A 16,595-nucleotide genomic window follows, 5' to 3' on the forward strand; every position below is an offset into this window, starting at 1 on the left:
CAGCTTCAGCACGCACATCCCCGTCTCCTAGGGTGCGTGCGTGCCGGAGCTCTGAAATTTAAAGGGCCAGTATGCCCATAATTACTGTTGCACCTGACACTACATTATAAAGTCCCTGCACCTCCCACACTTACCTGCCGGATCTTCAGTGCCATTTGCCTGAGAGAAAGCGTTCCCATTGCCTGTTTTGCCATTCCCTTGTATCCAGACCAAAAGTTTTGTGACTACGAACCTTTGCCGCCTGCCTCGACCTTCTGCTACGTTTGACTATGCTACAGCCTCATCCTTCGGTACCTAGCCTTGCCCAGTTACCTGTGTGGTCGAGCCATGTCGGGGTAGCGACCTGGGTGTCGCCTGCCACAGCAAGCCCATCCTGCCTTGAGGCGGGCTCTGGTGAAAACCAGCGGCACCTAAGACTCCGCTCGCCAATATGGTCCGAGTCATCTGCCACACAGGTGGTGGATCCACTTCCAGCTCCGTGACAAATATCCATAACAGTTCCCTCTTGGAAATAATTATTCATTTCCTATTCCTAACAAATCCTCCAGAATACCCTTCGCACTCCTCTTCTCCTGTGGTGGCAATGGTACATTCCTTACGTATGTTCCCCTGGTCACAGGATTTTGGTATACCAAAGGATTTACCTGTCCCTACCTATGTTTAAAGAACTGTAATAATAGGAAAGATGAATTCAAATCCAACTTTCACCTGATCCTGGGCTGCAAACTTATTGCGGACCGTCCTCAGGACTCCTTTCGCATCTATATATATATATGTGTGTATGGATTGAAAGAACCTGGAACTGACCTCTTGGCCCAGTGCTTGGTATATGTCCAGGGACTGACAAGGTCAAGAGGTGAGATGATGTGGAAGGGCATGACTGCTTTTGTCAGGACACTTTGAACTGTCCAGCTGAATTCCAGCCTGGTTCTAAGTTTGAAATCCCCACATACAAAATAAACATCCCCAATCATTTATGGCATGAGTTAGTGACACACATATAGTACACAGACCCCTTATATGTAGTGGTACCCTTAGGACAGGTCATGACCTGACATAAATCAAAATCCCAGATGGCTATGGGAGGGGAGGTATTTACCCAGAACACATAGGGTGAGGACTGTACTATGGCTACAAGCTGTAACCCCAGTGACCACACAAATAACATGGTGAATTTATTGTTCTGGAACCAGGCTAATCTTGAACTTCTTGCAATTAGATGCATGGATCCAGGTGGGCTTCCCTTCTAACTTGACTGAGGTGGGTGTGGTTAACAGAACCTGGTACGGACCATCATATCTGGGTTCAAGAGTGTTTCTGATGTATTTCTTTGTCAAGACCCAATCTCCAGGCTTAAGGGACTGTAAGCCTTCAATAAGATCAGGATCTGGAAGGGAAACAAAGACTCGACCATGTATTTTAGACAGTTTTTTGCTAATTTTAGCAACATATTTAGCCATTGACTCATATTTCAACTGCATTTGTTGTGGGTAATAGACCCCTAGTATATGACTGAACCTGAACAGTATCTCATATGGAGTTAACTTGTGTGGGGGCTTGGGGGTGTGCCTTACACCTTATTGGAAGACTCAGCACCAAACTCATGCCTGTCTCTCTCGTCATTTTGAGCAGTTTTGATTTTAGAATTCCATTTAGTCTTTCTACCGTGCCACTGCTCTGAGGTCTGTAGGGAGTATGGAAGGCTAAGTGAGACCCTAGTAGTTTCTATACGGTGGGAGTTCTGCACAGATGAAACAGGCTTGATAGTACTTGACCAGGGCTGGTGTGATTCCTGGAGCAATCCGCAATTTGCTTATCAGATCCTTCATGATGGTTTTGGACTGATGAGTGAGTGATGAGTTTTGGATACAATGCTCGGGTTGGCACACTTTCTTCTCTTGAGTCCATAGTCCAGATCCTTTGTGAGATGCTACTCTCTTCTTCCACATTTCCTTCTCCTGACTTGCTTGTTGTTGCATCTTCTCCAATAGGTCCCATGAGACTTGCTGTGGATCCTCTTGTTGTGTTGCCATTAAACAGACAGCAGTCTCTTCCTTTCCCTCCCACTTCTTTCTCTCCCACTGCCTCCTTCTTTGCTGCTTGATCCGCCAGTGCATTCACTCTGGTTTGGGCCTTGACCTTGATCACCGCCACCTGTTTTGGCAGTAGTACTGCTGACATTAATTCCGCTGCTGCTTGCGTGCATCCTGCACTTTTTTCAAGTTTGTGTCAAAGGCCATAATTCAGCCTCTTTGGCAGACTGATCTGGCTGCTCAGACGTTACTGCAAAGCCATAATGGTGCCTTCCCTTGTCATCAGCAAACCGGGAGCCATCCCCAAATAGCACATGGGCTGGGTTGTCCAAGGGCGTATCTTGCACTGTAGGAGGTTGTCCGAAATCAGCGTCCATCAATGTGAGGCAGTCATGTGTTTCCCCACCATAAAAGGATTCTGCGGAAGCCCAGAGGTCTTGTTCTTGAAGTACTTCTTCTGTCATGAGGTCAATTTTGTTTTCTCCATCCTCCTGCTCATACTCCCCCCTTGGGAGAGGAAGAAGTGTAGCTGGGTTAAGGATGTGACAGTGTTGAATGTTGATGTTGTTTAGAAGCAGTAAGCTGCACTGGAGCCATAGGTGACAGGCAGCAGTGAGGTGCCATGGTTGAGTCTGTTGTAGAATGGCTGAGATGTCATGAGGAGCCAGAACTGTAAGATGGTATCCAAGCACTATGTCAGAGGTGACATCCAGGAGGGAACCGGCTGCGTGAACAGCTCTAACACAAGAGGGGGCCGCTCGGGCTACAGGGTCCAAATGTTTGAAGTGGTATCCCAAGGGCCTATTCCAAGCCTCCGTGAGCTTGAGTGAGGACACCTGTGGCGTGGCCTTGTTTTTCCATGACATAGAGCCTAAAGGAGATGGCATAATTAGGAATGCCCAGTGAGTGGAAAGAGCAAACAGCATCTGTGTTGAGTAAAAGGGGTGTTCGAGGATCCCTGGGAATGAGGTCATGCAGCGGTTGCATGAGTAGTGAGGCAGCTTTACAGTAAAGCTGCCATGTTCTCTTTATCCTGTGGGTCAATACAATTAAAATGATCCCCATGTTAAGACACTTTTCTGTTATTGTACGTCTTTAAAAAAAAAAAAAAATTTGAAAACAAAATTAGTATGTTTTAAATCACACTATTCTGACCCCTGTAACTCTCTCATTTTTCCGTATACAGGATTGTATGAGGCTCATTTTTTGCGCTGTGATCTGTAGATTTCATGAGTACCACTTTTGAGTATATGTGACTTTTTGATCACTTATTTCTTAATTTTCCTGGGATGTGATGTGATCAAAAACCAGCAATTTTGGACTTTTTTTTTTTTTTTTTTAAGTTTACACCGTTCAATCATGGTACAGGATAATTAACATTATATTTTAATAGTTTGGATATGTTTAGTGTGTTTATTTTATTTATCTTTTTACACTTTTTTTGGAAATAGGAAAGGGGGAATTTTTATTTTCATTGGGGAAGCGGCTTATTTACATAAAAAAAAAAAGACTTGTTATGTCCCCATAGGGCAGTGTTTCCCTACCAGGGTGCCTCCAGTTTTTGCAAAACTACAACTCCCAGCATGCCTGGAGAGCCAAAAGCTTTCTAGGCATGCTGAGTGTTGTAGTCTGCAACAGCAGGAGGTCCATAGTTTGGAGACCACTGTAATACACTAACCTCATGCAGCCAGTCTCCTTATATGTCACTCCCTTCATTCAGGGACAGCTGTGAAGGGGGGTCTGCTGCCGGGAGAAGAGCAGGAGAGTTGATGAAGAGGAGGAGGGCATGGGACGAAGTGCATATGCAGCCTCCTGGCTTTCATAGTGTGGTGAGCTTGGGGGATGTAGGGTGAACAGGGGTGTTGCAGGGTATAGCATTAACCCTTGATTGTCGTGACGCCAGGGTGCGGGCTTCCGCTAGATATATAAATGTCCTACCGCCTCCCGTCCCAAGAACGATAGGGAGGAATAAAGGATTGTCCACAGCAGAAGTAGTAATAAACTGGAAATAACTTTACTGCAGATTTTATGCAGATTATGATAACAAACAGTCTTTTGCAGGAAGACAGGGACTTAGGCTCCTCACAGGTTGGCTTGGACTTTGAGGTAAAATAAGCTTTGATTTTTGCTGTACGCTGTTCCACTGAATTTAGAGGTATGTTTGGGTTCAGTAGTCACGTAGGATTGGTAGGATTGGAGTTAGATTAACTCACGCTTTAGATGGCTGCTGAAGTGGAAGGCTTCAGGCCTAGCTTGTCTTGTAGCAGTGATCACAGATCTGCTCAGTTTGGTAGTCTGGACCTAAGCTGAGCTGTTGCTTGCTTTGCAACCAGGAACTAAGAGAGAGATTTTTGGATACAGCGCCCTTATATACTGAAGGGGCAGGATCAAAGCTTATTGGTCCCCAAACCTGTCAGTCCTAAACTAAGGCTTTCTGGTTACATCACATGACCTATCACATGACCCAAAGGTCCTTGAACCTTAGCATAACACAATTATTAACGATCACATGACCTAAGGTCCTGTGCATGTATTTACACTAAAGCAAAATACATGAAATATATACATTTCTTAATAGAACTATGAGGCGACCAGGGGTTAACCCACCAGGAAAGCCCTACCAGCATGGAGGAACTCTGACTGTGGGGACTTACGACAAAGGTACGGGACTAAGTGCAGTACCGGGACTCCACAATAGCCTTTAACTTCTCCAGTCTGCCATGCTGCTTCCGCCCCTCCCCCTCCTCTTTGACCTGGTGCTCCATACAGGAAGAAGACTTGAGGTGTACAGCATAGAAGTATATGTAAGTACTGTGCACCTCCAGTCTGTATTTAGCTGCAAGTGTCACTCACTGTGCAACTGTCGGGCCCCTGACTGCACTTGCACAGTGTGTGACAGGTATAGGACGGACACACTGGAGTCAGGGTGTCTGTCACGATGCCGGCTGGCAGGTAGTGGATCCTCTGTGCCAGAGAGGGATTGGCGTGGACCGTGCTAGTGGATCGGTTCTAAGTCACTACTGGTTTTCACCAGAGCCCGCCGCAAAGCGGGATGGTCTTGCTGCGGCGGTAGTGACCAGGTCGTATCCACTAGCAACGGCTCAACCTCTCTGGCTGCTGAAGATAGGCGCGGTACAAGGGAGTAGACAGAAGCAAGGTCGGACGTAGCAGAAGGTCGGGGCAGGCAGCAAGGATCGTAGTCAGGGGCAACGGCAGGAGGTCTGGAACACAGGCTAGGAACATACAAGGAAACGCTTTCACTGGCACGATGGCAACAAGATCCGGCAAGGAAGTGCAGGGGAAGTGAGGTGATATAGGGAAGTGCACAGGTGATAACACTAATTGGAACCACTGCGCCAATCAGCGGCGCAGTGGCCCTTTAAATCGCAAAGACCCGGCGCGCGCGCGCCCTAGGGAGCGGGGCCGCGCGCGCCGGGACAGGACTGACGGAGAGCGAGTCAGGTACGGGAGCCGGGGTGCGCATCGCGAGCGGGCGCTACCCGCATCGCGAATCGCATCCCGGCTGGAGGCGGTATCGCAGCGCCCCGGGTCAGTGGATCTGACCGGAGCGCTGCAGTGAGGAGAGTGTAGCGAGCGCTCCGGGGAGGAGCGGGGACCCGGAGCGCTTGGCGTAACAGTACCCCCCCCCTTGGGTCTCCCCCTCTTCTTAGAGCCTGAGAACCTGAGGAGCAGACTTTTGTCTAGGATGTTGTCCTCAGGTTCCCAGGATCTCTCTTCTGGACCACAACCCTCCCAATCCACTAAAAAAAAGGTTTTCCCTCTGACCTTTTTAGATGCCAGAATCTCTTTGACGGAGAAGATGTCCGAGGAGCCGGAAACAGGAGTGGGAGGAACAGATTTGGGAGAGAAACGGTTAATGATAAGTGGTTTAAGAAGAGAAACGTGAAAGGCATTAGGAATACGAAGAGAAGGAGGAAGAAGAAGTTTGTAAGAGACAGGATTAATCTGGCACAAAATTTTGAAAGGACCAAGATAGCGTGGTCCCAACTTATAGCTAGGGACACGGAAGCGGACATATTTAGCGGAGAGCCATACCTTGTCTCCAGGGGAAAAAATGGGAGGAGCTCTTCTTTTCTTATCCGCGAACTTCTTCATGCGTGATGAAGCCTGTAAGAGAGAATTTTGGGTCTCTCTCCATATGATGGAAAGATCACGAGAAATTTCATCCACAGCGGGCAGACCAGAGGGCAAGGGGGTAGGGAGAGGGGGAAGAGGGTGACGGCCGTACACCACGAAAAATGGGGATTTGGAGGAAGATTCAGAGACTCTGAAGTTATACGAGAATTCGGCCCATGGTAGAAGATCTGCCCAGTCATCCTGGCGGGAGGAAACAAAATGTCGTAAATAATCACCCAAGACCTGGTTAATTCTTTCTACTTGTCCATTGGATTGAGGATGATATGCAGAAGAAAAATTTAATTTAATCTTGAGTTGTTTACAGAGAGCCCTCCAGAATTTAGACACGAATTGGATGCCTCTATCCGAGACGATCTGCGTGGGCAACCCGTGAAGACGAAAAATGTGTACAAAAAATTGTTTAGCCAACTGAGGCGCTGAAGGAAGACCAGGAAGAGGGATGAAATGTGCCATTTTGGAGAATCGATCAACGACCACCCAAATAACAGTGTTGCCATGGGATGGGGGTAAGTCAGTAATAAAATCCATACCAATCAGAGACCAAGGCTGTTCGGGGACAGGCAGAGGATGAAGAAAACCAGCGGGCTTCTGGCGAGGAGTCTTATCCCGGGCACAGATAGTGCAGGCTCGCACAAAGTCCACAACATCCGTCTCCAGAGTCGGCCACCAATAGTAGCGAGAGATGAGTTGCACAGATTTCTTGATGCCCGCATGACCTGCGAGATGGGAAGAGTGGCCCCATTTGAGGATTCCGAGGCGTTGGCGTGGAGAAACAAAGGTCTTTCCTGGAGGAGTTTGCCTGATGGAGGCTGGAGAAGTGGAAATCAGGCAGTCAGGAGGAATGATGTGTTGCGGAGAGAGTTCAACTTCAGAAGCATCCGAGGAACGAGAGAGAGCATCGGCCCTAATGTTCTTATCGGCAGGCCGAAAGTGAATTTCAAAATTAAATCGGGCAAAGAACAGAGACCACCTGGCCTGGCGAGGATTCAGCCGTTGGGCAGACTGGAGGTAGGAGAGGTTCTTGTGATCGGTGTAAATAATAACTGGAAATCTTGATCCCTCCAGCAGATGCCTCCATTCCTCAAGTGCTAATTTAATGGCTAGAAGCTCTCGATCCCCGATGGAGTAGTTTCTCTCCGCCGGAGAGAAGGTCCTAGAAAAAAAACCACAAGTAACAGCATGCCCGGAAGAATTTTTTTGTAGAAGGACAGCTCCAGCTCCCACAGAGGAGGCATCAACCTCCAATAGGAAGGGTTTAGATGGGTCAGGTCTGGAGAGCACGGGAGCCGAAGAAAAGGCAGACTTGAGCCGTTTAAAGGCGTCTTCCGCTTGAGGAGGCCAAGACTTGGGATCGGCATTTTTTTTGGTTAAAGCCACGATAGGAGCCACAACGGTAGAAAAATGTGGAATAAATTGTCTGTAATAATTGGCGAACCCCAAAAAACGTTGGATAGCACGGAGTCCGGAGGGGCGTGGCCAATCTAAGACGGCAGAGAGTTTGTCTGGATCCATTTGTAGTCCCTGGCCAGAGACCAAGTATCCTAGGAAAGGAAGAGATTGGCATTCAAACAGACATTTCTCTATTTTGGCATAGAGTTGATTGTCACGAAGTCTCTGAAGAACCATACGGACATGCTGGCGGTGTTCTTCTAGATTGGCAGAAAAAATCAGGATATCGTCCAGATATACACCAACACAGGAGTATAAAAGATCACGAAAAATTTCATTAACAAAGTCTTGGAAGACGGCAGGGGCGTTGCACAGGCCAAAGGGCATGACCAGATACTCAAAGTGTCCATCTCTGGTGTTAAATGCCGTTTTCCATTCATCCCCCTCTCTGATGCGGATGAGATTATAAGCACCTCTTAAGTCCAGTTTGGTAAAGATGTGGGCACCTTGGAGGCGATCAAAGAGTTCAGAGATGAGAGGTAGGGGGTAGCGGTTCTTAACCGTGATTTTATTAAGACCGCGGTAGTCAATGCAAGGGCGTAGAGAGCCATCTTTTTTGGACACAAAGAAAAATCCGGCTCCGGCAGGAGAGGAGGATTTACGGATAAAGCCCTTTTTTAAATTTTCCTGGACGTATTCAGACATGGCAAGAGTCTCTGGGGCGGACAGAGGATAAATTCTGCCCCGGGGTGGAGTAGTGCCCGGGAGGAGGTCGATAGGACAATCATAAGGCCTGTGAGGAGGTAGAGTCTCAGCTTGTTTTTTGCAAAAAACATCCGCAAAGTCCATATAGGCCTTAGGGAGACCGGTTACGGGAGGAACCACAGAGTCACGGCAAGGGTTACTGGGAACCGGTTTTAGGCAGTCCTTGGAACAAGAGGGCCCCCAACTCTTGATCTCCCCAGTGGACCAATCCAGGGTTGGGGAGTGAAGTTGAAGCCAGGGAAGTCCAAGGAGAATTTCAGAAGTGCAATTGGGAAGGACCAAAAGTTCAATCCTCTCGTGATGAGGTCCGATGTGCATTAGAAGGGGCTCCGTGCGGAAACGTATGGTACAGTCCAATCTTTCATTGTTTACACAATTGATGTAGAGGGGTCTGGCGAGACTGGTCACCGGGATGTTGAACCTGTTGACGAGAGAGGCCAAAATAAAATTTCCTGCCGATCCGGAGTCCAAGAAGGCCACAGCAGAGAAGGAGAAGGCAGATGCAGACATCCGCACAGGCACAGTAAGACGTGGAGAAGCAGAGTAGACATCAAGGACTGTCTCACCTTTGTGCGGAGTCAGCGTACGTCTTTCCAGGCGGGGAGGACGGATAGGACAATCCTTCAGGAAGTGTTCGGTACTAGCACAGTACAGGCAGAGATTCTCCATGCGGCGTCGTGTCCTCTCTTGAGGTGTCAGGCGAGACCGGTCGACCTGCATAGCCTCCACGGCGGGAGGCACAGGAACAGATTGCAGGGGACCAGAGGAGAGAGGAGCCGGGGAGAAGAAACGCCTCGTGCGAACAGAGTCCATATCCTGGCGGAGCTCCTGACGCCTTTCGGAAAAACGCATGTCAATGCGAGTGGCTAGGTGAATGAGTTCATGTAGATTAGCAGGGATTTCTCGTGCGGCCAGAACATCTTTAATGTTGCTGGATAGGCCTTTTTTAAAGGTCGCGCAGAGGGCCTCATTATTCCAGGATAATTCTGAAGCAAGAGTACGGAATTGTACGGCATACTCGCCAACGGAAGAATTACCCTGGACCAGGTTCAACAGGGCAGTCTCAGCAGAAGAGGCTCGGGCAGGTTCCTCAAAGACACTTCGAATTTCCGAGAAGAAGGAGTGTACAGAGGCAGTGACGGGGTCATTGCGGTCCCAGAGCGGTGTGGCCCAAGACAGGGCTTTTCCAGACAGAAGGCTGACTACGAAAGCCACCTTAGACCTTTCAGTGGGAAACTGGTCCGACATCATCTCCAGGTGCAGGGAACATTGGGAAAGAAAGCCACGGCAAAACTTAGAGTCCCCATCAAATTTATCCGGCAAGGATAGTCGTAGACCAGAAGCGGCCACTCGCTGCGGAGGAGATGCAGGAGCTGGCGGAGGAGATGATTGCTGAAGCTGTGGTAGTAACTGCTGAAGCATAACGGTCAGTTGAGACAGCTGTTGGCCTTGTTGCGCTATCTGTTGCGACTGCTGGGCGACCACCGTGGTGAGGTCAGCGACAACTGGCAGAGGAACTTCAGCGGGATCCATGGCCGGATCTACTGTCACGATGCCGGCTGGCAGGTAGTGGATCCTCTGTGCCAGAGAGGGATTGGCGTGGACCGTGCCAGTGGATCTGACCGGAGCGCTGCAGTGAGGAGAGTGTAGCGAGCGCTCCGGGGAGGAGCGGGGACCCGGAGCGCTTGGCGTAACAGTGTCACTCTGTGCAGAATTAAAAGGGCCTACAGGCGGAGGTTAAATGTTAAAAGAAGTTAGCAAGGCAGGTAGGTTCCTGGCCCTATAGAGATTCCTGGCCCTAAACAATGCTCAAGGCACATGAAGCCGTATGTCATCAATGTGTGACAATAAATTACAGCATTAGCCCCTTTTGATTGGCTCAGGAACAGGAAGGGCTGTCTGCAAGGCATTAGGGTATATTCACACAGCAGAATTTCTGCACATCTGCACCAATTCCATATCCGCATTCATTTGGGTGGTTTCTGGCTTGTGTAGATTTTGTGTGGATTTTGTGCGGAATCCGTGCGGAAACTCAGAAGTGTAAATGGGAGTGAGGGATCCCATAGAAGTCTATTGGGCTCAAATTAAGGTGGAATCCGCATGCGGAAATTCTGCCTTGTGAATAGATCCTTATGGTAAGGCCTGTCAACCCACCGACTCAGAATGGCCATGTGCTGCAAGATATGTCTATTGCAGCTGACATTTTTAGTGTTTCCCTTCAAACGACTCTCGAAATGTTCAGATTCAAAGCAATCCAGTTTGAGAATATAGGGCGAGATTTTGCAAAACCTGTGCAGAGGAAAAGTTGCCCAGTTGGCCATAGCAAACATTCAGATTCCTTCTTTCATTTTTTAAAGGCCTTTTTAAAAATTAAAGCAGCAATCTGATTGGTTGCTATGGGCAACTGCTCCACTTTTCCTCTGTACAAGTTTTGAGAAACCTTCCCCATAGAGCTGAATAGGCTTTGTGAAGAAAAAAGTCACTAAACTTTATTGATAATCGTTCTTTTCAATCCCTGTTAAATGGGATTTGTAATGTTTTGCAAGATACTTTTTAATGCAATTGACACCGAGCTCAGAAAAGATAATTTTGTCACTGTATGAGATTTCTGTCAGTAAAGACCTTACAAGAGCCTGTTCTAGAAACAAAGATTAATAAATAACATTGTGTTCTGTAATACATTAAGATTACTTATTTAGGGTGGAAACGAACATTGAGCAATTGTGTTCATTTGCCAACCAATCAAGTCAACTTTTTTAATTCTATGTAGTCAACTTCTTATTAGAAGAACACCAAAAAAAAAAAAAAAAAGAAGATATGATCATATGACTGGGTGGAGTTCAGCTGTGGAAGTACAGTATATATAGAGGGGACCTTTACTAAAGACCTAATGGTGACTGCTACACCAGGGACCCCACCATGGCTGCAGAACCCGTGACCCTCTTCCTTCTATGCACCCTCATCATGATGATCGTGAAGATCCTGATGAACATTTCAAAAAGAAAGATTTATAATATGCCACCGGGCCCGACCCCACTACCCATTATCGGTAACCTGCATATACTGGATATAAATAGGCAAGACTTCACTTTCATGGAGGTAAAATAATCATGTAGAGTTTTGATGTCACAATTTGTCCCCATCCGCTGATCTTGTGTTCATGAATATGATATAATACTCCTAGTTATACATGAAACCATTGCACCTAGTCCATATGGATGCCATTCCTTTATACTTTAACTTAGAAACCCCTTTATTAAATACATTTTATTTAATTTTTTTTATACTGTTTTCTGTTTTAATACAATCTAGAATAGATTTATATGATTCATGTATAAACTAAGTTTTCTAGTTAGAATTAGTGTAACTTTTTTTGTTCATTTTTTTCTCAATGTCTATAAACTCTTTGGATAATGATAACAGTAATAGCGGCTGATGTAGTGTCCTCCTACTCCACCTCGAACATACTTGAGTGTTCTGTTGCTACATAAGTTGGTAACATAGGAAAACTCCTGAAACACTATACTTTTCTTAAAGGGGTACTCCAGTGGAAAACATTTTTTTTTTTTTTAAATCAACTGGTGCCAGAAAGTTAAACAGGAAGTTCTTTTATTTTTGAATTTCTTTTCTGTCTGACCACAGTGCTCTCTGCTGACACCTTTGTCCAGGTCATGAACTGTTCAGAGTAGGAGCAAATCCCCATAGCAAACCTCTCCTGCTCTGGACAGTTCCTGATATGGACAGAGGTGTCAGCAGGGAGCACTGTGGTCAGACAGAAAGGAAATTCAAAAAGAAAAGAACATCCTGTGTAGCATACAGCAGCTGATAAGTATTGGAAGGATTAAGATTTCTTAATAGAATAAATTTACAAATCTGTTTAACTATTTGGCACCAGTTGATCTTAAAAAAATGTGTTTTCCACTGAAGTACCCTTTTAAAGGGTACAAGGCTATCTCTAATGGCCTTGGCATTCTGCCTTCAATAGTTTAATGTTATGAACAAGTTAACTACTCATTAGAGATGAGCAAACTTCCAGTAATTCGATTTGTCACGAACTTCTCGGCTCGGCAGTTGCTGACTTTATCCTGCAAAAATGAGTTCAGCTTTCAGGTGCTCCAGTGGGCTGGAGACTCTCTCTTAGGACTGTATGCACCTTTTCCAGCCCACCGGAGCCCCTGAAAGCTGAACTCATTTATGCAGGATAAAGTCACAAACTGCCGAGCCGAGAAGTTTGTGACAAATCGAATTACTGGAAGTTCGCTCATCTCTAATGAGTAGTTAACTTGTTCATAACATTAAACTATTGAAGGCAGAATGCCAAGGCCATTAGAGATAGCCTTGTAACCTTTAAAAGGGTACTTCAGTGGAAAACACTTTTTTTTTTAAGATCAACTGGTGCCAAATAGTGAAAGAGGCTGTCGTCAAAAGGCAAGAATTGATGAAAGAACCCTACTATGTTTGAGTCATAATAATAAGAATGAAATGGGTCATACAGCAGAGTTAAGTCTGAAAAGCACACATACAAAAGTACATAAGAATGGTTAAAAAGTAAAAAACAGACTCTGTTAGGCTCCTTTCATTATTGTTCTGTTTAGGAACTTCCGTCAGAAGTTCCGTCACTATATCGGGGAAAACCGGCCATTACAAACTGCCTGTTTGAACCCGTATATGCCCGTAATTCCTTACGGACGTTATATAGTGACGGGACATCGTGGCGGAAAAATTACTGCATGCAGTAATTTTTCCGCCATGATGTCCCGTCACTGTATAACGTCCGTAATGAATTATGGGCATATATACGGGGGCAAAACGGGCAGTTACAAAACCCCATAGGCTGCAATGCGATATAGTCGCGGCCGTCAGGGGTTTTGTAACTGACGGTTTTCCCCGATATAGTGACGGAACTTCTGACGAAAGTTCCTAAACGGAACAATAATATAGTGTGAAAGGAGCCTTATAGTGACAGAGAATAAATTCATACAGAAAATTCAATAAGAAAAGAACTTCCTCTGTAGTATACAGCAGCTGATAAGTACTGGAAGGATTAGGATTTTTAAATAGAAGTAATTTATAAATCTGCTTTACTTTCTAGCACCAGTTGATTAAAAAAAATTTTTTCCACTGGAGTACCCCTTTAAGCTGCATTTCCACTTGGCAGTTTTTTGGAATACTGCCACGGGAGTTTTTGAGCCAAAGCCAGAAGTGGATCTATGATGAAGGAGAAGTATAAGTCCTTCCTTTACATTTCCTATTTCTTTTGAATACATTTCTGGCTTTGTCTCAAAAACTGCAGTGGCAATATTCCAAAAAGCTTAGCAGAAACGAGGCCTTAGGTTTATGTGATGAAACCAAATAAGTGTATTGTGCAGAAGATAATAATATATGTTCTAGGAAGCTGGTCTTCTCAAAAAGAAGATGGCCAGTATGCATGTGATTTTTTGGTCACAAAAAAATCTGATTTGAACAAGGGAGTGTTTTTTGTTTTTGTTTGTTTGTTTTTTAAACTAAAAGATATTTTTTTGGAGAGCTTTAAAGGGGTACTTTGGTGGAAAACTTTTTGCTTAAAAATTACTTCTATATAAAAATCTTAATCCTTCCAGTATTTATCAACAGCTGAATAATACAGAGGAAGTTCAGTTGTTCTTTCCAGTGTGACCACAGTGCTCTCTGCTGACACCTCTGTCCATGTGAGGAACTGTCCAGAGCAGGAGAGTTTTTCTATGGGGATTTGCTCTTACTCTGGACAGTTCCTGATAAGGATAGATGTGGCAGTAGAAAGCACTGTGGTCAGACTGGCAAGAACTACACAACTTCCTCTTGAGCATACAGCAGCTGATAAGTACTGGAGGGATTAAGATTGTTAAATAGAAGTAATTTACAAATCTGTTCAACTTTCTGGCACCAGTACATTTTTTTTTAAAAAAATGTGTTTTCCACCGGAGTACCTCTTTAAGACTAGGTTTCCACACAGGTTTTTTTCTGGTATTTTTTGGAAACCTGCCACTGCAGTTTTTAAGCCAAAGCCAGATGTCAATTGAAAAGGAATGGGAAATTGAAAGGAAGGACTTATACGTCTCCTTCTTCTGGCTTTGGCTCAAAAAATGCAGTGACAGTTTTTGAATAGAATGCCAGAAAAAAAACCTGTGTGAAAACCTAGCCTTACTGTATCATTCACACTCACTATAAAGTTGAAAAATATTTTAACAAGCTGGGACTTGATACATTTAATTGAATAAAGGAATAGCTAAGATAAGATGTTATTATTGTTTGCAGCTTGCAAAGAAATATGGTCCAGTGTTCACCTTCCATTTTGGCCCTATGAAAGCAGTGGTTCTGGTTGGGTATGAAGCCAACAAAGAAGCTCTGACCACAGCCAAGTATGAATTAGGAGATCGGGGAATATTCCGTATTGCCGATGACTTTCAGCAGAATCATGGTAATTAAGTTGTTCTAGCCTGGAGTTAGTTATGGCCAAAGCATTAGTGAACAGGTCTGTAGAAGCTTTGTACCACTACTGTGCCTCCTGAACCCTGTCCCATGCATAACAAAACTTTCACTTTGGTCTGGCTGTTCTTGCATATGTCAGTTAGATGCTTCTATGTGGTCCCTGAGAACCCGCTTACCTGCCATGAGATGTTAATAGGTTATGAAGGGCAACTCTTCCAAGTTCCTTCTGCCCCAGGATGATGGAATATGATGGCATTAACCAACAGCCAGGGCCCCTATTTTAAATGTTTTGCTATGGGACCACCTCCAGTCAGTGTACAATACTGCATCCTTACAATGCAATGTTGGGTAAATTACACCATGTCACTATAGATCTGTGTATATATTTTGCAAAGATCAAAATGGGCACCTATTTATGGTACAAGGGTTATAAATCGATGCCAGCACGGTCTAACAGCGGCTTTCTACCCAGCCCCAATTAAGAACAGATGCATATTCAAGATGTGCACTTATGTGTATGGTGGGGGGATTGGATAAACAATATAAGTGTAGTTGAGGTTTGGTACATTTTTTTGTAGGACTTATTGAGATCCTGGCACTTCATCTACATTATGTGGATTGAATATGGGCTGTGAATTTTGCAGGGGCCACAGAGGCTAAGTGTAACCATTAGAGGGAACACTGCGGGGCTGAGGCTTGAATGAAAATGATTTATATGATTTTTTATTTAATTTTTCTAGGAGTTTTCCTCGCCAATGGAGAGTCATGGAAGGTACTCCGAAGATTTATGCTTTCCATATTAAGAGATCTTGGGATGGGGAAGAGACCCATTGAAGGCAAAATTATTGAGGAGTTACAGTACCTAAATGCAGCAATTGGGTCCTATAATGGTGAGCAATAATGGTCAGATACAACTGTGCATGTTTTTTTGGTTCTGGTTTTCCAAATTACACTTTTCTAATAAAGTTATGAGACACTTCTCTTACACAAGACCTTTACTTCTATGTGCAAAGCCCTACAATTATGATCAGCAATATTACCAATTCTAGAGTGTGGTGTTTTGGTGACCATACATGATTATAGGTAGTGCCTATAGGTAGGAGTGCATTACATTTGATTGGTTTGATCTGTTTGTAGTTTACACCTTACCAAATGGCTAATACCATATCACATTGTTCCCTACAGGTAAACCTTTTGATAAGAAAGTGTTCTATCTAGCTGCCCCCAATATCACTTATGGGATGTTATTTGGGAGACGTTTTGACTATAATAGCAAAACATTCAAGAAGATTATAACCATCATGGATGACGTTGTTGTTCATATTGGTAATCCAGCTGCAAAGGTAAAGTATTCCTTAAAATTATCGATGAAAATAGTGAATGATAAACCCTTTATATATCCACCACAAAGGACAGGACATGGGATTAGTTTCATAGCAACATGTGAGAGATATGGATGCAAAATCCTGTAAAAGAAGGCAGTGCTGCTCGTGCACCATGAATTTCGGGCCCCAATACAGCTTAACTGTCCACCCCCCCCCCCCTTTTTATTTTAACAAAGCTATAGGAAGCTATTAAAAAGGGGCCTGGCACTCCATCCATCATTACTATGGTGAAATTGTCCCGTCCTCTTAGCAGAAAAACACCCCAAAGCATCATGGGGAGATTTATCAAAACCTGTGGAGAGGAAAAGTTGACCAGTTGCCCATAGCAACCAATCAGATCGCTTCTTTCCTTTTTGACAAAGTATTTGACAAATGAAAGAAGCAAACTGATTGGTTGCTATGGGCAACTGGGCAACTT

At 44.9% G+C, this 16,595-nt stretch overlaps 1 protein-coding gene and 1 long non-coding RNA gene across 3 annotated transcripts in view; one reads left to right on the forward strand and one right to left on the reverse strand.

Annotated features, from left to right (window-relative positions):
• The window catches only part of LOC130285206 (uncharacterized), a 45,646-nt gene that overhangs the window by 21,826 nt on the left and 7,225 nt on the right, over nt 1-16,595 (reverse strand). Inside the window, exon 1 of one of the 2 annotated variants that reach the window (XR_008847291.1) lies at nt 4,247-4,344. The exons of the other annotated variant lie outside the window; for it this stretch is intronic. This is a non-coding gene — a long non-coding RNA (uncharacterized LOC130285206). Of the gene's footprint in view, nt 1-4,246; nt 4,345-16,595 lie in introns of those variants that run through there. 2 annotated transcript variants of the gene reach the window in all.
• The window catches only part of LOC130285203 (cytochrome P450 2W1-like), a 32,657-nt gene continuing 27,282 nt past the window's right edge, over nt 11,221-16,595 (forward strand). The window contains 5 exon segments of the mRNA XM_056536526.1: nt 11,221-11,254; nt 11,257-11,444; nt 14,619-14,781; nt 15,533-15,682; nt 15,978-16,135. Of these exon segments, the coding sequence (XP_056392501.1) occupies nt 11,236-11,254; nt 11,257-11,444; nt 14,619-14,781; nt 15,533-15,682; nt 15,978-16,135 (678 nt within the window). The 5' untranslated portion in view covers nt 11,221-11,235.

This window comes from Hyla sarda, chromosome 8, assembly GCF_029499605.1.
Source record: "Hyla sarda isolate aHylSar1 chromosome 8, aHylSar1.hap1, whole genome shotgun sequence".
Classification (NCBI taxonomy): Eukaryota; Metazoa; Chordata; class Amphibia; order Anura; family Hylidae; genus Hyla; species Hyla sarda.